Source organism: Jaculus jaculus, chromosome 1 (genome assembly GCF_020740685.1).
Source record: "Jaculus jaculus isolate mJacJac1 chromosome 1, mJacJac1.mat.Y.cur, whole genome shotgun sequence".
NCBI lineage: Eukaryota > Metazoa > Chordata > Mammalia > Rodentia > Dipodidae > Jaculus > Jaculus jaculus.
Genome location: NC_059102.1, coordinates 306,919,166 through 306,946,091, shown reverse-complemented (window position 1 = coordinate 306,946,091; position 26,926 = coordinate 306,919,166). Strand labels below are relative to the sequence as shown.

Below are 26,926 nucleotides of genomic sequence, written 5' to 3'. Positions count from 1 at the left end.
AGTCCATTGATTCTCTAGAGTTAGAAAGCAAGGACATCATCAATTTTGTAAACGTGCTAGAACAGTGAACCCTACAGTGTCTGACAGAGGAAGTGAAGTATTTTCAAAAACAACTGAGTTTGTAGTTTCATATGTATCATTTTTTCACAGTATTTGGCAGTGCTTTTCATCATGTAAAATATTATATTGAAACTGAAAATAAGTTAGAAAAGAGCAGAGTCAGACATCTTTATATTCCACAATAATCTCTTTTCCCCACTGGTCTTGTTTGCTTCTCCACAGAAAAAAGATATTTAAAAAAAAACAGTGATATGTAAGCAACAGATGCGGGTGAGGGATAAGCACAGGGAGCTGTTGGTCATGTAGAAATCTTTCCAGCTGCGCGGGAGCAAACACCCTTCATCTTAGATGTAGGAGATGTCACCACACAAAACTCTTCATGAAAGGTTTGGTAGTTATTGTCCAATGACCCGTGTAGAGCCTCATGACATGCCGTTTATACAGGGTGAACTAATATGGGTCATCCATCCTGAAAGAAAGCAGGAGAGTGTCATGTAACACAGGGGCTTTTTAATGGTAAAAAGTCAAGTGTTAGTAGTACAAGTAAATGTTCATCAAAGGTGAGAGAGAGAGCCGGGCGTGGTGGTGCACGCCTTTAATCCCAGCACTCGGGAGGCAGAGGTAGGAGGATCGCCATGAGTTTGAGGCCACCCTGAGACCACATAGTTAAATCTAGGTCAGCCTGAGCCAGAGTGAGATCCTACCTTGAAAAATGAAAAGAAAAAAAAAATGAGAGAGAGCAAGACAAACTGCCAAAGCTAACATGTTGGTAACAGCAGAGAATGTTCTCTATGGTCCAGAAGGGGAGCAAGGAGCTGCTTTTAGCTAGAATTTTTGGACAAAGTACAGAAGACTTTAAAGCATATGGGAAGAGAACCCCTGAGCAACACTTCTCACTCTCTCATGCACTTCTGATTAGAAAATTAAATTTTTAAAGGAAAAGTCTGTTGCAGTAGATCTGGTCAGAGCCTGAAGTTCTGCTTCTTTAAGTAGCTCCCAGGGGGTTCATGCTGCTGATCCACCTGGAGACATTTCTGAGGTGCAGCTGTTATCTCCAGAGCTAATGAGTTTGAAGGACATTGTATATTAAGTTAGAGAGGTGAAAGAGATGATGAAAAATTTCATTTCATGAAATAAACTGCCCGTTTTGTATGTCAGAACTGCCTCATTCTTGGAAAGGGGAAAGGGTGGAAGAGAACCAAATTTGATAAATGTTGACAATTTTCAAAAGCAGAACCAGGTTTGAAGACTCTGGTCTCGTGATGAGCTTTTATGGTAAACCACAGTTCAGCAGCCATGAATGCACTTGCCAACAGAGAGATAAAAATGTTTCTGAAAGCAGAATCTCACATATGCCCTCCTCTGAGGTTGGCATCGTATCTTCCTGTGTATCTTGGGTGTAGCCCTTACCCAGGTAGAATTTAGAAACCAGAAACTGAATGAGGTGATAAACAGAACTAGTGTTCAGAAGAGTCAAAATAACCAGCAAGAATCAAGACCACAAATGTTCAAGGAGTCATTCATTCACCAGCCAGAAAAAAGCTAATAGGAATGAACACAAGACCTGTGGGAATCAACTCAGGGGAAAAATAAAGTCAGTGTTTAGTGTGCGGGTGTTCATCTTACCTTGACTTGTTCTAATGACACACCCTATTTCTTTCACTCCACCCTTCCTCAGTGCCATCACACAATGGTTTGGTATGTGTGGGTGGTAGGGGGGAGTAAATCACATTACTGGAAGAGGAGGACTTACAACTCTAGCCTAGAAGTCAGGAATCCTGACCTCTGTCAATATAACGGTTAAGAGCATGATTACTGGATCCTGATGCTATAAGTCTCCCTTTTGCCCTTTATCCAGTAATCTCAGTCAACCACTGTCATGTTCCTTGTTTATATCTTGTTACTGTAATTGGGGCTCTTCATTGTATTCTCATATAGGCTTGTAGGTAACATTTAATCACTTAAAACCTAAACGTGGGTAACATGGTATTCATATTTGATGACAGTTTATTTTATCTATTATTTATTATTGTAACTGTCAAAGCTTAGAGGAAAGCTAATGAGCTCAGCCACTAAGCTTGAACGTGATGTCCACCAAGACTGTTTTTCCAGACCTAAAAGTCTATGGTTCTTTGAATTAGGATCACCTTAGTTAATAAATGAGAGGTATTCCCCAGGCAAGCAAGCAGCTGCTAGTTTCTTTTGGGCCACCTGGTAAGGCATTCAAGATGCAGGAGGAGGAGAAACAACCTTCCCTCCAACTTCCATTCTACATCTAATCATTAAACCAGGGGATCTAGGCAGCTCTATTCATTGGTCCCTGAATTTGTTTTCATTACCGCATTCCCATACCTTTGTTTACATAATTCTCCTCCTCCAAACTTTCTTCCCTGGTTCTCTCCAGAAACCTTAATCCTATTCATCCTTCAAGCAACCCTGGTTCCACTTTCTTCACGAAACTTTTCTGTGATCATAAAGACAAATGATTGTTTTCAGTACAAAATTCATTATCTATTACTATACTCTTTGTCTTGTACTATTTTGATTTTTTGCTGTACTTCTGTCTTAAGTCTCTAATTAGATAATAATTTCCTGAGATAATAGACAGAAGCTTGTTCCTCTTAGTGTCTCAACCAATCAAGTTTAGTTTTGCTCCAATACAAAGGTGCTCAATAAATAGCTATTAATTGATAAATTGTAAAGAAAATCAATGCATCATTAAACCTGATAGGAAGTGTGTATGATATGCTAATTAACTTAGTGCTAATGTTGTTTAGCAAGCATCTCCTCCTGTCCCTCAAGGGCATCTAAAAGAAATGAGCTGAGTTGGTCCCATGTAAGAGCAATAAGAATAGGTGGTTCCTGTGATCAGAAAGTAGTTCTGGACAGAGAAATTGTGCCAAAAGACTTTCACTTAGTGGGTACAAGCATGAGAGACATCTTTAAGGCTTGTGGGTTTCCTGCTAAAGAGATATAGGGAGGACACCTCCCCACCAAGTGACTCCTTTCTTACTAGGACCCCATTTATCTAATTGATTAGAAGGTACAGTAATACCAAAGGGTCAAAAGAGCCACCACTGACCCTGTGTCCCTACCTACTTATGCCCACCACTCTTCTTTCCTTCACAGCCAAACTGGAGTGAGCGCTCTCCCTCTCTCTTTGCCCTGTACTTCTGACTGAAGCTCTCCACTGAATCCATCTCCCCGCTAACATCTTTGTATCCTGCCTCCATTGGAAATTATTTCCATTCTCTTAACAACCATGCCCCCCCCCCATTGTGGCTCATCCTACTTCTGCCTCCCTGGCCACCTCTTGTCATCCTCCTTTGCTTCATTTCTGCCAGGTGAGCCATGCACTGCCATGTGTCACATCCCTTCTCACTAATCTGTTATTATTATGCCAGTGAAAGCATTTGTACTTTGAAAGCAAAGTGACAAAAAGAAAAGTGCTTCTGGGGAAGCTGTGGGTAGAATTCAAGCCCTGCACCATTTTCACATTCCTGAAGGTCCATGTTTATTGGAGTAGTCATTCATGCTGGTGGTAGGCATTGAGGGACTGTGACGTGGAGATGTTCCTTCTCCTTACAGACACATTAGTTGTTGAAATGCTCATTGGATCCTGTATATTTCTTCAGCCAAGACAAGAAGAAACAACGCAGCATGCTTCTAACTCGTGAAGAAAACTCATAGAGACGATTCTCTCTTCATATGTCCTATCCTTCCCAAATAAAGTAGCTTTTGGAAATTCATCAGTTCAACTCCACTTTACAAAAAAGTAAATGTTTTAAAGGAGGCCAGTAACTTATCCTGGTCCCTGTAAACTTCATTTAGATGAAGCCCCTACATGAATCACTACCAATAACTACTATGGGGATAATGATTCAAGCTATTTTATACACACACGCACACATACACACACACACACACACACACACACACACACACACAACTAAATGAAAGAGAGGGGATCAATAGATATGGAAAATCTTCATTGGCATAACTTACCTTTGCTGAGATTTCCTCCCTAAAAATAGAAAAGAGAATAGAGAAATGTCATCAAAAAAATGTAGAAAATTACAACTTTTAAAAGGATATTCCTATCCCCAAAACAGTCTCTGGAGTATGTTATGCACTTGTTGGGGGAGCATCCATCTGTGACTAAGTAGGTTTGATGACTCAGTGCATGTTCTGCTGACCCTCAAACAGAACAGACAGACAGACACGTTGATATGGGTCCTCTTGGGGCTCCGTTCTACTCGCGGAAGAAAGCCACCCACAGTATAGTACATCTGATAGCCACTTACCCTCTGTGAGCCATAATTTCTTCCCAGGGCCTCGCTCATACAAAGACTTTACAGTTACTCTTTTAATATTTTTCATAATGTTAGATATTATTATTTTATACCCTTTCTATTAAAATTTAGCTGGCCTGAAGACATGGGACAAATGAATTTGACCAAGGAGACTTAACTTTGGGTTCCACTTGGTTAATATTCATAAATGTATTTTTTTCTTTTATGAAGAAAAAATATTACAACAGACAAGCAAAAAATCTGTTCTTAATGAGAAAGTTTCAATTTGAAGAAAAGGGAAGTGGGAAACCATGTGTTCAGTTTCATGCCCTGCACCAACCTTTTGTGGTGGCTTGGGTGGAAAAATTCTTCCAGGCAAGGAAAAAAATAACTTTAAGAATCTGAAGACAACTATTGATTTCTAAGGGCCATGTCTGGATAAAAGTGTGACCTCTGGCTTTGGTCTCTGATGGTGAAGAATTTTAGAGATTTGGCCCCAAAATATTTTTGTCTCAGTTTCCTTTTATACCAAATGAGTCAATTGATAGCAATTAATTAAAGATCAATGATTCTAGGAGCACAAAATGTTTCTAGACAAACCCATACAGGTCCTCATGCTTGGGGGAGTTTCTTTGACCCTTGTCCCAGGAGAAGGGGTTAAAGTCTGGACACCAAGACTTATTAAGGCAGTGGCTTTAGTGGAGTGTTCAGAGGGTCCATCTGAGGGCCAAGAACTTGGTCCATTTCACTGGCCACCATACTTTGGATTGTCACCTTTTCTAGTTTGATTAATCTAACAGGTCTATGACATTTCTAGAAGAATAATACATAGACACAGATTTATTTTTTATTATTATTCTTACAAATATATTGGCTAAAGCTCTAAGAGTTTATCCTAGAGGACTACCCATCATTCCTAGCATTGTCTCTATAGGAAAAAATACTGTTCATGTTATAAAGAACCAATTTACAACTCAGTGTTTTGGGAGCCAAAGTCATTTATGTGAACATTGAAGATATTGATAGACATTTCACAAATGGAGACTATTTTAGTGCATCATTTAGTAACCCTGGGTTTTGTACAAAGTCAGTGATCTTTTGGGGCTTCTGTTCTCTTTGGTGGCATAACTGTAACAAGCCCAAGTGCCCGTTAACTGTTTCCTGTTTGCCCCACTCTCATTCCCACAGCAGGGGCATGCAGTTTTCAAGTTATCTGTTTGAGATCTTGTACAGAAATGACTTCAATTTCCTTATGAAATTACAGCATTGAAATAAAAGGTATCTAGGCTCTTAAAAGATGACTGTACATCCATTTTTAGAAGGAAATATGAAGAAGAGTAGCATGTCTCATTCAGGTGTCATTACCCTAGCAAGGTGCCTTAAAGACAACAGACATTTTAAAGAAGTCTGCCTGTGAAAGCAAATATCAGCTAGTGTTTATAATGAAGGTGTATATGAGGTTGACTCCCTTGTCTCTGGGGACTGATGTCTAACAAAACACAAAGCTTGACGCCTGCTTCAGTTGAATATATTCCAGTTTATCTCGTGTGGGTTTTTTTCTACTTTTTAAAAAAAAAAAATTTGTTCATTTTTATTTATTTATTTCAGATCGACAGAGAGAGAAAGAGGCAGACAGAGAGAGAGAGAGAGAATGGGTGCGCCAGGGCCTCCAGCCACTGCAAATGAACTCCAGATGCGTGTGCCCCTCTGTGCATCTGGCTAAGGTGGGTTCTGGGGTATCGAGCCTTGAACAAGGGTCCTTAGGCTTCACAGGCAAGCGCTTAACCACAAAGCCATCTCTCCAGCCCTCTTTTTTTCTACTTTAAAGTTGTTTATTTTCATGTTGTTGAACATACATACCTTTGTTTAACCGCCTTGCCAGCCAAATGATAAATGCCAGCCCAGAGAATGCAGTGACCATGACTGCCACTGGAATGAAGAGGGGGTTATAGGCACCTTCCTTGATCATTGAGAAACTTCTGTCCAACTCTGAAAGAGAAATCATTAAAGCAGGTGAGATGAAACTACAAGCATTGTTTCTCAAGTCCAGCTTGTGATGATTTTTTTCTCCTGTTGTTCCCCAATAATAACTCAGGATTTATGGAATTCCCAAGAACATGCCTAAAAATACTGAGAAGTGGTCATCATTGTTTTGATTCATGGTCTTGTTTATTGATTATACCTGTGAACACAGAGAAGAGCTAGAAAGGGAGGGAAAAAAAAAAAACCGAGATATAGCCTGGGTAACTTGTCAGCCAAAGGAAACTATTACTGATTTTACTTTAAAGTAAGTGTGTATAAATAAGCACTTTTTCTAAACACTCAGGACCTGCATTGACATATTGAAGAATGCAGTCCTATTACTTCTCTTCATTTCCTTCCAAATAAGTTATCTATGTATTCTTCTATAAGTATAAACTAAGTTCATGTATAAGCTTTTATTGAATAAGATACTAGTACGGATAAAACTATCTTCTGATACGTCTGGGTGATGGAGTCAGCTTTGACATATTGATGGCTACCGGCTTGATGAAAATGAGAAAATGTACACTAGTTAACCATTAAAGGAAATGTACCTGAAAAACCTGATGAACAGTCCTCTCCTCATGTCCTCTCTGCCACCTCTCTGCTCTTCCACTCTATTCTGAACACATAGTGATCAGCTCCTTTGGAAGCATCTACAGGTCCCACCACTCCTTTCCTCAGTGCAGATGGCTTCAGGGCAGACATTGGTAACTGTTCTTTCATATGTTAATTTAATACACATCTATTCAGCATTTTTTGCAAGCACTCTGGGAGAGGGGAGGGTGCCAGACATAAAATGACAAGGAAGGCATGGTTTTCATGTACACACAGATTTGAAAGCCATCAGCTTAGTGTTAAGTGAAAAATATCTATTGAGAATTAAGTGGTCGTTGGTAATCTTTAAGGGAGTATTTCAAAGAATTGACAGAGAAATCAGGTTGTACTTGAATAGAATGGTCAGTAGGAAGTAAAACAGTAGAGATACTAAGTTTAGATTTTAAAGGTTAAGAAGAGAAGAGAGGGCTGGAAAGATTTCTCAATGGTTAAGGTGCTTGCATGCAAAGCCAAATGACCAGAGTTTTATTTCCACCTCCCACATAATAGCAAGTGCATAAGGTGACACAAAGGAGCACGTGTGTCTGGAGTTCATTTAAATGGCTATAGGCCTTGGCATGCCCATTCTCTCTCTATCTTTCTCTATCTGCTTCTTTCTCTCCCTCCCCCCCCCCCCAGGCCAAATAAATACTTTTTTAAAAAAGAAAAGGAGCCGGGTGTGGTGGCGCATGCCTTTAATCCCAGCACTCAGGAGGCAGAGGGAGGAGGATCGCTGTGAGTTTGAGGCCACCCTGAGACTACATAATGAATTCCAGGTCAGCTTGAGCTAGAGTGAGACCCTACCTCGGAAAAAAAAGGGGGGGCATGGGGAGGGGGTTAAAGAAATGGCTTAGCAGTTAAAGCACTTGCCTGTGAAGCTAAGGACCCAGTTTCAATTCCCCAGTACCCACATAAAGCCAGATGTACAAAGTGCCCTATACATCTGGAGTTTGCTTGCAGGGATTAGAGGACCTGGTGCACCCATTCTCTCTCTCTCCTTCTCCTTCTCCCTCTCCTTCTCTCTCTCTCCCTCTCAAATAAATAGAAAAGAAGAGAATCTATGTGATTGGGAAAATAAAGCAAAATGGTTGTTATAAAAGGAGGTAAGAATAGCCAAGTATTTATAGTAAGTTAATGCATATAATTTTATATTTACATCATGTTCATCTAGCAAAATGAAATTTAAAAGTAAATTCTCTAATAAAACAATGATTATCCCATTTATCTGATTCTAACTTTACTCTCCAATGGAGAATTTGCTTCTCTTTTTCAAATAGACTCAGGTCCTAAGGAGAGAACTAGGCCATAAACAAGAGTGCTGCTTTCTTGGTGAACCTGGTACCAGCGCAAGGGTGAAGGAGGTAGACACAGAGAACACAACTCCTACCAAACCAGAGATCCAGAGACAGAGACAGAGAGGCTCCCAAGACCTCATCGCTGAAGTAGACCTAAAATGAGCCCAACATGGCTCAGGGAAATTTGCGGAAGAGGGGGAGGAAAAAATGTCAGAGCCACATGTTGTGCACAGACATTGCCTCTTACCCATAACTGATGGTTAACCCCACAATGCTCAACCCATATTCCCCAATGAGTAGGGAACCTGCAGAGTGGGGGAGGGCAGGGAGGAGGCTAACAATGGTACCAACATGACTGTATATACTGTGTGCATAACAGATAAATAAATAAAGTGAAAACCGGACACCTGAAAATCAATACGTCTTTCCCATCAGCTGCTCCTCAGTTACCGGCCTTTAGGCTTTAGTCTTTCTGGGCAATTACTTACGTTGGCATATTGGACTAGGACTGGACCAGACTCTGGAAGAACCACAAGTAGTTTTCTTTTTCCCAATTAACTCAGTTCCTTCAGAGCAGTTGAAGGTACACACAGAGGTAAAACTGAAGTTGGCCAGTGGGTCATTGCACTCTATGGTCCCCAAATCTGGTGCTGTCAGAGGCTCACACTGAATCACTTCAGTTAAAGGGAATAGAGTAAAATAAAAACAAATTAGTTTATATGAGCAGATACCCTCCCTTGACTAAAGATTTTTAACCCAACCTGTTAGAGTTAGTTGTTGGAATCATCTATATGAATCTAGAAATCCCCAATTTGTGTATATTTCTTCTGCTAATGTTGAAATCCTGATAGTTTTTCTGGGGTACAGGGGTGGCGTGATATGGTAGGGTCTTGCTCTAGCCCAGGCTGTCCTGAAATTCACCATGTAGTCTCAGAGTGGCTTCAAACTCATACCAATCCTCCTACCTCTGCCTCCTGAGTGCTGGTATCAAAGGTGTCTGCCACCACACCCAGATATGATATTCTTAACATGCTGGTGAGTAGTGGGTTAAGGGATAAAGCCAACAGGGCACTAAGTGCTACAGTGACACAGGGGTGGCCATTCCAGGTTGCTGCCCAGCATGGTGATATGCCAACGCTCCTGTAAATGCCATACCATTAAACCTCTATATGCACAAATGCAGGGCATTCCACCTTTTCACCTGCAATATCTGTCCAAGCAATTCTGAACAATATTCCATTCTTCAAAGCAAGCTCAACTTCTGTACAATTCATAATGCATGTGAATTTAGTTCAATAAAGGATTATAATTTTCTTTTTTTGAAAATCAGTAAGTCAGGAGCATGAATGTAGAAAGTATAATCTGACTTCTCAAATGTGGACCCCACTAGTTTTTGTTTTTTTTTTTCTCCAACATGAGGATATCTTGGCAGTCAAAAAAGGGAAATCCCTATTATATCTCAAAGGAAAACAATCAACAGTATGTCTTTGTTCTTCCCAGCAGTTGTTATTCCCCTGAGAGTTCATACAGGAAGAGAAAATAAAAGGTGATTTTAAGAAGCTACCAAATAAAACAACCAAGAAGGACCTCTACATCCCTTGAAGGAAATAGGTTGGTGTGAAATAGGGAACCACATAAAATAGGTGTTAGTGAAAGAGAAACAAAATCTAACTGAGATTCATCATGACACTATGACATGGCAGTGAGAACAATAAAAATACTACATAACCACACTGCATTGTTAAAAATCATCTTGATTGCAGCCAAATGGCTTCAGAGGCATTTAGCCATTACATTTTGTATTTCAGTAAGAATAACTTCCTTGAAAATTATCAGAATACAAGTAAGTTTGGTTAAATTATACTTTAGAAGGAGAAATAGACTCCTTAGCAACACTCTCTCTCCTGAATTTTCTCAGATTGTACTGTAGTTACCTTGTTGTTGCTGGGACAAAATACCCTGTCAACAAGCAGCATATGAGATGAAAGGGTTTCTTGCAGCTTACAGTTTCAAAGGGAAACTTCATCATGGTGGGAAAAGCAGAAGCTGGGTACCACATATTACCACAGCAGTCGACAGGAAGCAGTAAGAGCTTGCTTAGCATTAGCAAGCTGGTCTGGTAAACTTCAAGGTCCACCCCCTGTGACATACTTCTCAAATTGCCACAAGCAACTGTATATAAGGCTTAATCACAAATACACAGTGCTGTGAGGGACAATTCACTTTCAAACTACCACATTCTGCCCATGGCCTCCATAGATGCTTGACCATCTCATGATGTAAAATGCACTCAATCCAACTTTAAAAGCCCCCATAGTATTTACCAATCCAAAATTCAAAGATTCAAAAATCCAAAGTCTCATCTGAGACTCAAGATAGTCTCTTCACTGTGATTCTCCAAAATTTTTAGCACATATTAAATTCTTCCTGTACATAATAACATAGAATGAACACTCCCATTGCAAAAAGGATGTGTGACAAAGACAGACTGGACCAAGTCAAGGCAGAAAATCAGTATAGTAAACATCAAATCCTATACCTCCAAGTCCAGCATCTGGAACCTACAACAAATTCTCTGGGCTAAAAATTCTGCCCCTTAAACCTTATCTTCCTGCTTTCTGGACAAATCAACCCAAGCCACAGTGAGTAACTTTCCTTCACAACTGTCCCATAGTCCTGCAATCTCTAAAATCATGAGGTCTCCACTGAAATCCACAGTTCATCTTCACAGCTCCAATGCCTGGGCTTACAGAACTTTCAAAAAGAGATTTGAACTCTATCCCACATTGCCCATTAGCCATCCCCAAAAACCATGCTGAAAATCCAATTAACCTCTATTTCCTGCATTTGTTATACTTCCAAAACTAGTACCACATGGGGTACCAAATTTGTTAATACAGGCAGTATAGAGCCAACTTTGAAAACCAGTAAAATTCCTTCCTCCTTCCTCCTTCAGGCTTCCTCCTTTCAAAAAAGAATCAGTGCTCCTCTCACTATCTCCATGCAGAGTGGCCTACTCTCAACCTCCCCAACAGCTGCAGATGAAGCAACCACAGTCTCTGAGCACCAAATTGATTCATACTTCCTACGCCTAAGATACCAGTCCATTACTTTTAAAGTCAACTTTGGGTAAGTGCTCAGGACACAGGCAAAATGCAGCAAGAATAACACACAAACTGCCCCTAGCACATTTCTGACAAAGTTCTACTTTCCCTTTGATATTTCAGAAGGTTTCATAGTTCACAGTTGTCTCTAGATTTCACTCTTTCAAACTTTCATCAAAACAGCCCTGTGGTATTTTGAATGTGTTTCCCTGTTAGACTCAGGTATTTTATTAAGCTTGTAACTTGGATCTCCAGCTGCCTGGTTGGAGGAGGTGTCACTGGAAGTGGATCCTGGGATCCAGAACTAAGGGTAATGTTTGGGGGTGCATCTGATTCCCAGCATAATGATGTAAGAGAGCAGTCTGAGTCCTGGAAGGGGTCCTTGCTACTTGCTGCCAATTCTCTGCTTTTTGCTACCCATTTGTACTTGTTGTTTCTGGATTTTGCTGGCTGGTGATGGTTTTCTCTATTCTTGCCTGTATGGAAGCAGCATTTTTCTGCCACTAATAGAAATACCCTATGGATCTGTAAGCTTGAAATAAATCCTCACCTCCTCTAAACTGTGCCTGGTTTGCATGTTCATTCCAACAGCGTGGAACTGACTACAAACACAGCCTATCAAGCTCTGCTTATAACATTTTAAGGCTCTCCTTAGTCCAAAGTTCCAAATCCTTGCATATTCTTCCTGAAAATCAATTCCCAGAAGCCAAAACACACATTTTCTTATTGCATCAGTGGCCTACTCCTCCACTCCAGTTTTTGATTGAAGTTACCTATTCATTGCTGGCACAAAACACCCAACCAAAACCAACATAAGAAAAGAAAGGGTTTATTTCAGATTTTAAGGAGAAGCATAATCATGGAAGAAAAAGCAGAGGCTTGGCATCACATCTTGCCACAGCAGTTGGCAGAAAGTAGCAAAATAGTGAACTGGCTAGCACTGAAGAGCTAGGCTAATAAACCTCAAGGTCCATCCCTAGACACACCTCCTCCAGCAAAGGCTCTCAAATTGCTATAAGCTGGGGACTGAGAATGAGGCTTAATCAGAAACACATGAGGTTATAGGAAAATTTCACAAACTACCACATATTGTAAACAAGGGACACCCAGCCCAAAGGCTGACCTGAAGTTACTCACCTTGACAAGTTGGTTCAAGAGACGACCAGTTTCCAAATGGTCCACAGTGTGTTTCTTCCATCCCAACTAGATCTGTTCCCTCTGAGCAGTGGAAGGCACACTGTGAGCGGAAGCTGAAGTCTCCCAAAGGGTGAGTACAGTCCATGGTTCCCAGCTCGGGGGCCTTTAAAGGTTCACACTGGACCGCTTCATTAGGGATAGAAACAAGGGTGGAGATGGTTGGAAGAACCAGAAGGGTTAGAGAGATAGCTCTACCATTTGACAGTCACATGTCTTTAGCAAGGTTAACTCAAACCTACAACTTTAGCTCCTTAATTTATGACAGAAGAACAATTATAATGGTGTTAATTTCATAGGATTAGTTGTGGGAAATAAATACAATTATTTCTACAAACCAAGGATTGAAGAACAATGCAAAACATATCTTATAAGAAAGCCTAATTAAATATTAGCTTGTCATTGAATTACTATTTTGGCATTATCAAGAGAGAGAACTCAAGCCCAGAGAGGTTTTAGTGGCAATGAGAGGCTCAGATAGGACATAACTTTAATTAGATCCTCTACATTAGATTTGAGGTAAGGAAGGTCAGAATAATTAAGGCTACATAATTAATGGTCTTTGCAAAGGGAGCAGGTAAAAGTTTAGGAAGTGTCTTGGCCTCAATTCTGTCTTTACTCTCCTTAATCCTCTGTTCTAGAGCTCAATCTAGTGTGATTTTGGTATATTCTCCCGAAATTGTAATTATTTCCCAGGTGTTACTGGTAATACCAAAGAGCAAATTAATACCTGGAAACTAAAGTCTACACATTTTATGTCTCGCCATGCCATTTGGATAGATAGTGTGACTCTGTGGCTTATTTCTTACCACATTACCTATAAAATGTGAGTCATCATTTTCACCTTGTGATTAAAATTTTAGATATATATATATATATATATATATATATATATATATATATGTATGTATACACACACACACACACACAAATGAGCATTGATTCTTCTTAAGAAATTTCTGTACCATAACATATTGGTAAGTAAATAGATTACCTCAACAAATGTAAAATAAATGATAAATAAATACACAGAATGACTGGAAGACAGAACAGTGAACCCATATGCACATTTTTATGCCCAGACAAAGCCTCTATTCAGAAATTACCTTGACAGGTTGGTTCAAGAGATGACCAGTTTCCAAATGGTCCACAGTGTGTTTCTTCCATCCCAACTAGGTCTGTTCCCTCTGGGCAGTGGAAGGCACACTGTGAGCGGAAGCTGAAGTCTCCCAAAGGGTGAGTACAGTCCATGGTTCCCAGCTCGGGGGCCTTTAAAGGTTCACACTGGACCACTTCATTAGGGATAGAAACAAAGTTGTAGAGGATTAAAAGGGTCAAATGGATTTGAGGGCTACCTCTGTCATTTAATAACTACCTACCTGTCTTGTGTCTAAAGAAATATTCCTGGAAGGAATGATATCTGCACTGTGTTAAAAATAAACAGCTGTATTTTATGCATGTGCAAAATAAGAAAGAAGGCCGTAAGCAGACTCAATATGATGCAAAACACAAGTGTAAAGTAGAGAATGAAAAATATTTTGATATTATTACAAGAAAAATAGAGGCAGGGTATCCTATGAAAGGTGACTAGAGAGGAAGATAGGAATGAAGGCAAAATATACTTATCTTTTTCATTCAATTAATGAAATATCTAATTGTTGTAGTGATCTTCTTGCTACCAGGACAAAACACCCAGCCAAAAGTAGCTGGTGGGATGAAAGAGTTTATTTTTGCTCATAATCTTGAGGGGAAGCTTCATGGTGGCAGAGAAAAAAAATGTGGCACAAGCAGAGGCTGGACATCACATCTTTTCACAGTGGGTGGAAAATGGCAGCAAAAGTGAGCTGAACTCTGGCAAAGGGGAAGCAGGGATATGATGTCCCAATGTCTGCCCTCCATAACACACCTCCAACAAGGCTCCACCTTCCAAATCCTCACCAGCCAGGGATCAAGCATTCAAGATACATGAGCTTATGGGGGACAGCTGACTCAAACTACCACACTATTATATATTAAGTATTATTATGGACCATGATGAGTTCAGATTTCACTATGTAACACAAATGATAGAAACAAATTAAAGGGTATATGGTCATATCTATGTGGTATGTTTTGGTTGTTTTTAAATTGATCAGTCTAATAGTAGTATGAATAATGTGTTTTTCACAAAACTATTTGAAGTGATGGGCTCATCTAGGAGACTACCACAATACTTAAAACAAAGACAATGGGAACAAGAGTAGAAGACAAGTAGGAGATAAATTAAAAAAGTAAAAGTTATAAGAATAAAATTTTAGGAGCTGGAGAGGTGGCTAAGCAGATAAGGTGCTTGCCTGCAAAGCCTAAAGACTTGGGTCCAATTCCCAGTACGCACTTAAAGCCAGCTTCACAAGGTGGAACGTGCATCTTGAGTTTGTAGAGGAGGAGGTAGAAAAGAGAAGTAGTAGGATGATTAGTCAAAATGAAATATGTTATGAATAATCCATATAGAAACTTACTTTGCTGGGTGTGGTGGCACATGCCTTTAATCCCAGCACTTGGGAGACAGAGATAGAAGGATCACTTTGAGTTCAAGGCCAGCCCCAGACTACACAGTGACTTCCAGGTCAGCCTAGGGGGGCTAGAGTGGGACACTACCTCAAAAAGACAAATACAATTATATATATACATATATACATATATACATATATATATATATATACACATACATACATATATACATACATACATACATGGCTGGAGAGATTTCTTAGTGGTCAAGGTGCTTGCCAGCAAAGTCAAAAGACCCAGCTTTGATTCTCCAGTACACATGTAAGTGAGATGTACAAGGTGGTGCGTATGTCTGGAGTTTGTTTGCAGCAGCTGGAGGCCCTGGCATGCCCATTTTCTCTCTTTTAAGTAAATAAATATAAATAAATATTTATTGATGAAAGTACATATAATTAAGAAAGAGAAAGTGTGGGTAGTTGGTGGGGATGGAAATGCTGTGCCAAAAAGCCATAGGTGGCTACAGAACAACCCCAGTGTCAGGGGTAGGATACCTCCCAGTAAGCTGTTGATGATGGAGGCCCCTAAAGTTCTCCAAATAACACAGGTTGTTGCCAAGGCTCTCAATTGCCCATCAAAACAATATGGTAAGATCCTTTTGCTGAAGACAATACATTCATTGGTTACAGGACACCAAGAATTCAAGATAAAGCTGAGTTAGAAGCCTCCTCTCTGCTGACTAGCTGTCACTGTTGAAATGTACTATGCAGCCTGCTGGAGAGAAAAGTCATTAACAGTCTTTACCAGCACAGAATGGTGCAAACTATATAACCAGCCAGCCAGACAAGATGAGCTCACCCATGTAATAGTGGCATGACTGTTCTGGGGAGAACCAGCAGCTCTCTGGTTGGATTTGAAGCCCATTCTACAGGAGGGAATTCATGTCCAATAATGAAAACAATCAAAAGCCTATGGCCGAGAAGGTTATAAGCCCTACAGGGGAGGCTACAATTGCTGTTTGGCTAAATGGGCTATTATGACCACTAAATTGCCCTCTAAACACTTATGTTTATGCCCATATATTAATGCTGCTCTCAATTTTGGTTAGAGACGCTTGTCTTTGTTTTTTTTGTTGTTTGTTTGTTTTTGTTTTTCAGATAGCAATGACTACTAGGAAGACTCCAAACCTGTTGATGGGCTAAGAGTGACAGCAGAGTGTTCTACACTAAATGAAGTATCTCTGTCTTACTCTCCTAGGCTCAGGGACTGTTTTGGACAAGGTGGTGAAAATAATGCCAGAGTCAAGGGATGGAGAGGAGTGCTTTGGAACTCTGTCTTCCAGACACAAAATGGAAGTTGTACTCATGACCTCACAGCAGTGGTCATTTATCTGCACAAGACCTGCACACTATTGGGCCCACCAACATGTTGTCATGTAAGGTGGAATAGGGCACAAAAAATTACATCAATGTATAAGACAGACTAATTGAGAAGAAGAGGGGGTTTAGTGGAAGGGAAGGAGGACAAAGGTCTGTGGTAGGAAGGGATTATGACCAGGGTACATTGTATTTATGTATGGAAGTTGTCAAGGATATAAAGGTAAGCAAAGGTGTTCACCTGTGGTACTGGATGTTATTACTTTTCCAATTACTCTTCATTCCTGAGAGTAAACTATAACTGTGGAAGCATCTAGCACAACAATGACTCTTCTAACTCCAAAATTTGACCTTTTTCTTTGCATTTAAAATCTTTATAACTGGCTGCAAATGGAAGGTTATAATCTATAAATATACGTAAGTGAGTTTTTCTTAATTAGACTTTCAAGTAACAATAATTTTTATTTCAAGTAGTTACATTACTATTTTTTGTCAGTTTCCAATATCTGTGAAATAAAATGTAATAAACTGTTTTTCTAAAAGTTCAAAAAGGGCTGGGCATGGTGGTGCATACCTTTAATCTCAGCACTCAGTAGGCTGAGGAAGGAGGATTACTGTGAGTCCAAGGCCTGCCTAGGAATACAGAGTGAGACAGGTCAGCCTAGGATAGAATGAGACACTACCTTGAAATACTTAAAAAAAAAAATAAATAAAAGACCAAAGCTGGGCATGGTGGCTCGCATCTAGTAATCTCATCTCCCACACTCAGAAGGCTGATGTAGGAGAACTGTCATGATTGTCATGAGTTTGTGCCAGCCAGGAATACATAATGAGTTCCAGGTCAGTCTGAGCTACAGTGAAACTCTGCTTCAATAAAAACAAATGAAAGATTGAAAATCAAATTGACAGCATGTTACCTTGAACAAATGTTAAAGGAAATGAGGGAGTTAAGTAGAGAACTGCAAATATGTAACATAATATAGAATCTAATAAAATAACAAATATGTAATATAATAACATGAAAAATATCTAATATAACTAAAAACTATCATGCTCATGTCAATGTTGTTTCCATATAATGAGATTTTTTTTTTTAAACACTAAAAGGAAAACTGTCTGGGAAAGTTAACTTTATAATATGGCAAGCCGGGCGTGGTGGCGCACGCCTTTAATCCCAGCACTCGGGAGGCAGAGGTAGGAGGATTGCCATGAGTTCAAGGCCACCCTGAGATGACAGAGTTAATTCCAGGTCAGCCTGGACCAGAGTGAGACCCTACCTCGAAAAACCAAATAATAATAAATAATAATAATAATAATATGGTAGACATCCCAAAGAATAACTTTAACATACACAGAGTTCAAATTTATGAATCCAAAGATCATATAGATACATGAATCTACAAATGCCCATGGCTTTTTTGATAAAGGAATGTGTGTGAGTAATGGATATAAGACAGAAGCTAAGACTCATAATTTGAGCTTAGATAAGAGCCAATGAAGGAATCCAGGAGCCATTATTACAAGTAGAAAAAGAAAATCAGAGGGCTGGAGAGATGGCTTAGCGGTTAAGCGGGTGCCTGTGAAGCCTAAGGACCCCGGTTCGAGGCTCGGTTCCCCAGGTCCCACGTTAGCCAGATGCACAAAGGGACACACGTGTCTGGAGTTCGTTTGCAGTGGCTGGAAGCCCTGGCTCGCCCATTCTCTCTCTTTCCCTGTATCTGTCTTTCTCTCTGTGTCTGTCACTCTCAAATAAATAAATAAAAAATGAACAAAAAAATATTGTAAAAAGTCAGAGCATAAGGCTATGATGGAAAGCAAGCAAAAAAAAAGAAAAGAAAAGAAAAAAAAAAAAACCAGAATGTTTAAAGGGGACTTAAATGGTAAAACATTGAGTAGGACTCACGGCTCTGGGATTAAGTGAAATGAGTCAGAACTATTCCTGTTGGTTAATATTTACGTGTACTTTGGTTTTAATGCTTCCTTCTTTCCTCTCACATACTTTTCTATTTTGTACACCATATACTTCAAACATAGTTTTGAAACTTGACTGTCACCAAAGGGTCTGGTGCTTCTTTCTATGGTGGCTGACTGGGTCACAGCCTCTTCCTGTGAACCTGGGCATTCTCCCCTTGCCATTGTCACCACCCAGGCTCTGAATGACTTCAAAAGGCTCCTGATGATTCTCTCTATCATCTCTCCTTTTGCCCTCCTACACCCTCTCCTATGCGCTGCTTGCAGGATTGCTCTAAATGCTGGCACTAAGTCATGTCTCATTGCAAGTAAAGGGCAAGTTCTTTCATAAGGCAGTTTCCAGCCTCCAAGCTACCTCCGGTTAACATTGCTTTCCGTCAAGCTCAGTTTCGGAGTATATGTAATTAGAGTGCAGAATCTATAATATATTTGCTTTTCCAGTTTCTGAAGTACGCAGCCTAAAAAGTGTATACAATTTGTTATCATGTATCTGTGACATATACTGGCTATCATATTTGAATTTTTCTCTTTGTCCCTCCCCTATCATGATTGCCTGTTTTTAAAAAAAAGCCAATACTATGTTCTAGATGCCCCACTAGGCTAGTGACAAAAGGTGTAGTTTCGGGCTTGAGAGATGGCTTAGTGGCTAAGTGCTTGCCTGTGAAGCCTAAGGACCCCAGTTCGAGGCTCAATTCCCCAAGACCCATGTTAGCCAGATGCACAAGGGGGCACATGCGTCTGGAGTTCGTTTGCAGTGGAGGCCCTGGCGTGCCCATTCTCTCTTACTCTCTCTCTCTCTCTGCCTCTTTCTCTGTCTGTCACTTTCAAATAAATAAATAAACATAAAAACAAAATTTTTTTTTAAAATGGTGTAGTTTCTTTCAGACCTTACCATTCTAACTAATCCAACAAGCCCCTTAGAATATGAGCTCCTTGAGAGCTGGACTCTCAAGGCCTGAGTCCTTATTGTAATCTGCATAGCTTTTATCTCATCACCTTGTTTCTTGTGGTACTTAAAAGCACCTGTAAAGCAAATTGAATCTCCTTGCTGTCTTATGAAATCTTTACAAGAAGTCAACAACATTGAGAAATCTTGAATTTTTGACCACAACTTCCCATTTCTCAGAATGCCTAGAACTACTTTGTCCCAATTACTATTATTTTGTCTTAACCAACTTCTATCATAAGCTAAAATGATTCTTGTGACTGCATTCAGGAAGAAAGAAAGGAAGGGAAAGCCTTACCAAATTGACATTGGGGCCCATAGTACCCTGCATCACAGTTACAGGTGTGATTATTGATGGTTTCCACGCATTCTCCGTGACCACTGCATGACCAGGTCTGGCAAGAAGCTTTAAGGAGGTCAGGAAACAAAATGAGAAAACTTTCAATGTGATTACATTTTAGTATTTATGGCCATTTCCTCACACAAAGAAAACATTGTTTCTGAACCCAGCTTAATAAACAGGAAAGGCTTGCTTATATATTTGTAGCATTTTTGCACAATAATTCCATGCTAAATCATTTGCTTATAGAATATACTGGTTTGATGACCATGAGAGTCTATCTGCTTTTAGAATGAATTTACTGATAGTAATATTCCATAACATTGTGGAGAAGTTAGAGGCATTCATTGAAACCTTTAAAATTGCTATTCTCAGTATAGTAAGTAAGTTAAATCATGACTTACTCAATTATTTCTGCACTCTGCTTAGCAATCTCTTTCTTTGCAGGGATAGATCATTTTAAAAAGTGTGGCATCTGGTAAGATGGTTAGTAGAGAGGAGCACTTTCTGTGCAAGCAGAAAGACTTCCGTTTGAGTGTGGGGGGAGGTGGCTAGGGAGATGGCTCAGCAGTTGAAGTCACATACTTACAAAGCCTGCCAGCCTGGGTTGAATTCCATCATCAGCCATGTGAGCCATGCAAAAAGTGGTGCAAGAATCTGGTGTTGGTTTGCAGAGGCAAGAGATCCTCATGTGTCCATACGTACACCCTCATACACATGTGTAAACCAACAAATAAACTTTTTTTCAGTTTTTTTGTTTATTTTTATTTATTTATTTGAGAGCAACAGACAAAGAGAGAGAGAGAGAATGGGCACACCAGGGCCTCCAGCCACTGCAAACGAACTCCAGACACATGCGCCCCTTTGTGTATCTGGATAATGTGGGTCCTGGGGAACCGAGCCTCAAACCGGGGTCCTTAGGCTTCACAGGCAAGTGCTTAACCGCTAAGCCATCTCTACAGCCCCAGTGAATTTTTTTTTAAGAAAAAGACTTCAGGTTGATCTCCAGAAGCCATGTATAAAGAATCCTGGGCATGGTTGTGCATGCCTGTAACCCCAGTGATGAGGAGACAGAAAGAAGGATCAGGGAGGCTCCCAAGCCAGCCAGTCTAACTGAACAACAGGGAACTCTTGGTTCAATGAGAGACTCTGCCTCAAGGAAGTGAGATATAAGAGCAACAGATACCCAGCATCTTCCTCTGCCCTCCACATGCTTGCACACAAGACATGCACATTTGCACACATGTGGGCACACATGCATACACACAGAAACACACACACTTACTGCACTAAGTATATTAAAGTACTAGAAAGACAAAATTATCTGTTTGATATTGAATATGATTTTTAAAATCACAGCTGGGTGTGGTGGTGCACACCTTTAATCCCAGCACTTGGGAGGCAGAAGTAGGAGGATCACTGTGAGTTCTAGGCCAGCCTGAGCTAGAGGGAAACCCTACCTACCTACCTACACACACACACATACACACACACACACACACACACACACACAAAATCATGAATGCTGGAATTGTAATAGTTTTTACATAAATTTGAAATTTGCATGCAGCAGTGATAGTGCAATGTTTTGTTACACAGAATTAATAAGACTTTGCCAAGAAAGAAACATATACCATCAAGCCATGTACTTTCCAATTAGGACACAGACGACATGAGCCTAAGATCTCAAGTGACCCAACTTTCAAAATCATCTTCCTTTCTACTCTTCTGGCACAGAATGTTCATTCCTACTTCCCACATAATATGCTGACAACTTTGATGGAACTCGATTGAGGAGCACAGTTGTGGAGCACAAAACCCAGCTTTCCAGAGCACAATGCTCACAGGTGACGTGATTCAAGCTGACTTAGAGGGTTAGAAATACTTTTAGGGGCAGCGAGCTGGCTCAGTTGTAAAAGGTGAGTGCTTGCAAAGTCTGTCATCCTGGGTTCAATTCCCCAGCCAACCACAAAACTAGATGACACTCATTTGCAACTGCAAGAGATGCTGTTGCACACTCATGAGTGCGCACTCACACACACATGTACACACACTTAAATAAATACTTTAAAAATAAAAAGCAAGCAGTGTTTTTAGAGTAAACTAGCAACTCCTATGGAGTACATCTGATTGTTCTAACTTGGGTCAGTAGGTCTGGTCCCAAGGCCCACCTGTGTAGCAGAGGGCCCTCTTGCCCTTGTGGCAGGCATCATCATTCCACTTCCCCGAGTCTTTGGCCCTCTTGATGTAGATCTCCACACAGTCCTCCTTGGACTTCTTGTTGTTGGGTTCCCCGGCTCCCCAGTTCTCTGCTTCTTCAGTGAGGGGCTTATTGGTTCCTACCCATGTCCATGTATTTTTGACCTTCCGGATTCCTATCCAGTAGTAAAACCGGCTGTAGGGCAGTGTCTGCTCCAGATATTCAATTTCTCCCTTATTTTGTATGGCAACTAAATCTGTGTAATTTTCCTGGCAGAACTTCCTTGCATTTTCCCAGTTCATTGGTTTTTCAGAATAATGGTAAGTCCAACAGTCTGTTCCATGATGCCCCAGGAATTCTGAAAGACATAAGCATGAAATATATTAACTCATAATATTATAGCTTAAAAGAGCCTAGCACAGAACCAGGCTGAGCCTCCACTTAAAGCAGAGGAACTAAAAACTCAAGAGAGTAACTTACTGTCTCAATGTCACAATTTAAATTATCTGCAGATTTGAATTAGAATAACACTAATAACTAGAGTCCACTTTTTAAATCCTAAGATCCTTTCTTAAATGCCAATATATGTTATTATTGTTACAAAGCATGTATAAATTTTCTCCTTAAGGAGAAGCAAATAGGGTCATGAGTAATAATAGCACAAGTTTAACTAGTTTCCATTATGTAAAATATAATATTTTATTGTAGGAAAAACTACATATATGAAAACCTCAATATATAGTCCAATTACTGTATATCTAATAGTCAAGTAAAGACAAAGCAACTTATAAAACCAAATAGTGTAGGAATACAAAATTGATTGCATCATATTCTGCATGCAAAGATACTGGACTGATGGTTAGTAAACACATGGGGGATTCAAGTGTGAGGGCTTCTCAGAAATCACATCAAACACATAATTACATAATGAGACTTGTCATTTTAAGCATGGGGTAATATACGTAAAATACTACTTCACAACAAGTTTAAAGTTTTGGCAGCTATCATCTTTATTGAGTTTTCACTTTGTAAGGCAAATACAACAGAGAAATACCAAATAAAACTTAAATGAAGTTCTCACAGTCTAAGGATTCTGAACAAGGAATATGAGAAGCAATGGAGACATAATTCATCCTGATCATAACAAATGTATCAGAAATGATCAGAGAACAGTGAACATCATTAACAGGGAACATTGTAATGTCACACTTTGAATATTGCAGCCCAGTGTAAGCTTCTAACACAGAAGAAAGTGTTGTGGTCTCTGCTATATTCTCAGTTCCTAGAATAGTGTTTGTGCACTATAGGGACTTGGAAAGTTCTTGTTTTTTGAAAAGAATTCTATTTGTCCATGAGACACAAGCAGACAGTATAACTAGTCCATAAGGAACAGAAGGTGTTTTCTTGGTCAGAGCTGAAAATCCAAATTAGAGAATAAGATGGTAGTTTAACTAGGTAATGGCGTGGAGGTGGGAAGTTGAAATCTGTTGTTGGAAACTGCCTAAGACTCAAACATAAAACTTGTAAATTCAAGCCAGGCATGGTGGCACACACCTTTAATCCCAGCACTTGGGAGGCAGAGGTAGGAGGATTGCCATGAGTTCGAGGCCACCCTGAGACTACATAGTGAATTACAAGTCAGCCTGAGCTAGAGTGAGTCCCTACCTCGAGAAACCAAAAAAAAAAAAAAAAAAGAAAAAGAAAAAAACGTGTGTAACATCAATAGAGGAGGACAAAAATAATAAAAACTCCTTCCAGCGAGGAGCTCATACTGTAACCATAGAAACTAAATTTATATACACTGAAATACTAATAACATATGGAATGCCTTAAATGATTAGTACAGATTAAAAGCGCCTTGCTAGAGAATTATTTGTGACTTATTCTTTTATAATTTATGGCTTTGGCAAGGTTATGAGAATTCAAGCTCAGCGAGGAGGGCTGTGGCAGGTAAAGATGGATTTAGGGTGTTTCTGGAGAAGTGCTGGAGATAAGACAAGTTCCCTGAAAAGTTAGAATCAGCAGCTGTCTACTTGAAGTTCTCCCATGGACACTTGAGTAAACATGCAGACAACATACCACAACACAGTACTGTCCAGGTCCACACCTTGAAGAGGTGTCCTAGGCCTCTAGAAGCAGCTCGACATGTCCATGGGACCATCTGTAAGGAAAGAACACGAGGATATTTTCACACAGCCTATTAATCTTGTCCATGGTAAAATAGTTGTCACACAAGGCTGAAAATAATTGCATAAAATATACTTCAACACTGTTGTGACTTTGCTCTAGTTTGTTCTCATATTTGTCTCAAGTTGATAATCATTGCTATGATTATTTGTATGTTAGCAATTTTTGTACCTACATTTCAACTGAGATTTCAAATCAAATTATATATATGTATATATGCCCATTTTATATTTTTTTTCCTTTTTAAAATTTATTTTCTTACTAGAGACAGAGAGAAAGAGGGAGACAAAGAGAGAGAGAGAGAGAGAGAGAGAGAGAGAGAGAGCGAGCATGCCAGGGCTTCCAGCCATTGCAAACCCTTGTGCATCTGGCTTATATGGGTCCTGGGGAGTCGACTGAAGACCTTTGACTTTGCAAACAAACGCCTCAACCACTAAGCCATTTCTCCAGCCCAATATGCCTATTTTTAAAAATGTATTCTTTGCTATTTAATGAACTAGTGAAGTTTAGATTCGCTGTTCCCTTTTCACATGGGGTCACAATGGATCAATGCCTCAAGTATATAAAAGAATTAGATAGCCAAACAGACACCAGAAAAGGAAGGCAGCTATGTTTTTCCCAAAAAGAAGAAGAAAAGAATAAAAAAGAAATATATTTGAGCAGCTCAAATGAGAAAACCGTAAGTTTCCTGCACATCTCAAAACCATATTTCCTGATGTGTATCACTTCACTTCTCAAGTAGCCCCTCTTTTTCGTTCAAAAAAAGTTCTAATTTCAATAATACTTCTCCAAGCATCTTCTCAGAGAGAGCATCAAGAGAAAAATGTCAAACCAGCATATCTAACAGGAGAGATTTAGGGTCGCTTTTAGAATGGAATATGAAATAGGCTGCTTCTTGCCCTTTGCCACCTGCCCTGACCAGCCCAAGAAGAGCTTCTGTCTGAGTCCGTGGGCACCCTACAGGCTGGACGACTCACCATGGCTTCCCCGGTCCCACTGCAGCTCTTCTGCAGCCTGTCAGACCTTCTGCACCTGGGGGTTCCGCGTCCTTGGGCAAGGGAAGTCCGCGGTGACTGAGGGAGACGATCTGAGTGTCACCAGCAGAGACTGCTCTCATTTCTGTAACCCAGTCCTCCTCTTCCCCCTTTCCTCTCCCTCCCGCTTCTCTTTTTCTCCCCTCCTTTACCAACTCCTGTCCTAGTCTGGTCTCCATAAGTTGCCGTGAAACCAAATGAGCTGCTGATGAGAAGGTATGTTGGCTAGATTCATTTTTTTTCTTCCCTCCATCTCTCCATCCTTCTTTTCATTGTGTGCTTCCTTCCCTTCCTTCCTTCCCCTACCCCTCCGTCTTAGTGTTCATACTGTTGTGAAAGTTTTGTAAACACCAGGATAACTCCTGCCAACCCATGGTAGGTGTCCTGGAAATACCACGCAATAAAACGATCCTGGACACATTTCTGTCATCTGCCAAACTTCAGCAGCGCTGGTGGTTTGACTAATTTCAGTTCCTTCCCTCCCTTTTCTTTGCTCGCCCTCTAGTGGACGTCCTTGTGAGTGGCACTTTCCAAAGTAAGTTCTCACCAGTCCAAGGGCCTCTAGGTCTTTGCCCTAGATGTTAGAGGACCTACAAATACCTTCATATTTCTGGAATGCAACATGTGAGGGATAGAAGAGCGCACATAAAATCAGGATTCAGATGGTGAAAGCCAGAGTCACTGACATAGTCATATTTGAATTGTAAGAAAATTAAAAATAATTACAGCTGTAGCTCTCCAGCTCATACCAATTACCTTTTTGAACCTTCATAACACTATTCTGGACGAACTACTGTTATTCCTGTTGCTAATTAAAGAGGATTTTGAGGGCTATGGAGATGGCTTAACAGTTAAAGGAGCCTGCTTGCACAGTCTCGCAACTGGGAGTTCAATTCCCCAGTAAGGCCCAAGCACAGAGTGGCAGATACTTCTCGAGTTCCTTTGCAGAAGCAGGAGGCACATCTACTCTCATTCTCTCTCTCGCTCTCCCTCATAAATTATTTTTAAAAATTAAAAAAAATTAAAAAAGAGATTAAGGCAGGTGAAGGAGCTCTACCTCCTAAGAGGCAGAGCTGGGGTTTTGAACTGAGAGCAGTTACTTGCATCTGATCCTTGTGTTCCAGGCTATTAAGCTGAACTTTTGTCATGACCTACCTGGAAGCCATGCTGGAGCAGAAGAAAACGTGGAGCCAAGAGACCTGTGAGAATGCCAATATTTCTGCTATAACCAGGAAAAGTCCCTACCTGTTAGCCTTTCTTGAGCTTTATGCACTCAGGCTTTCAACCACAGAACTCTCCCAGCTACAGAGAGGGCTGTCACTAAAGTTGACAACCAGCTCTCTGTCCTCACCTCATCTGACCAGGTAGCTCCTACTTTCCCTCTGGCATCTCCCCAACCTCCACGTCTTCAAGTATTCCAGGGATCAGCACTTCCCTTTGTGATGCTGGCTCAGCCACCTTAATTTGGCTCTTAACTTTGAATGCCATTTAAATGCTAATAACACCCACATTTATATTTTCAGTCAAGACCATGCCTTGTTCTGAATTGCCTTACTCACTATCTCCATTTGGTTGTGTAATAAGCCTCTCAAAATTTACATGCCTGTCCCAAGGTGAATTTATTATGAGTTTCCCCTCCAAATTTGAAAGACTTTTCCTATAACCTTTCCCACACTAGTAAATAATAACTCCATTCTTCCAGTTACTTGGGTAAAATCTTTTGGAATTAGCTGAGACTTTTTCTTTTTCTCTCATAACTTATATAAAATATGTCAGCAAAATTAGTTGGTTTTACTTCAAAATATTTTCAGCCTTCAGTCA

General features: G+C 40.2%; 1 protein-coding gene across 1 annotated transcript; it reads right to left on the bottom strand.

Annotated features, from left to right (window-relative positions):
• Positions 1 to 321: 321 nt before the first annotated feature.
• Sell (selectin L) lies at positions 322 to 25,149 on the bottom strand. The gene is made up of 10 exons (XM_045136507.1): positions 25,049 to 25,149; positions 23,964 to 24,045; positions 21,856 to 22,242; positions 19,643 to 19,750; positions 13,671 to 13,856; positions 12,508 to 12,693; positions 8,755 to 8,940; positions 6,213 to 6,341; positions 4,066 to 4,084; positions 322 to 529 (listed from the first exon to the last, which is right to left on the bottom strand). Exons 1-10 carry the CDS (start codon positions 25,049 to 25,051, stop codon positions 511 to 513), a joined length of 1,305 nt encoding a protein of 434 aa, XP_044992442.1. The 5' UTR covers positions 25,052 to 25,149; the 3' UTR covers positions 322 to 510.
• Between the last annotated feature and the right edge of the window lie 1,777 nt (positions 25,150 to 26,926).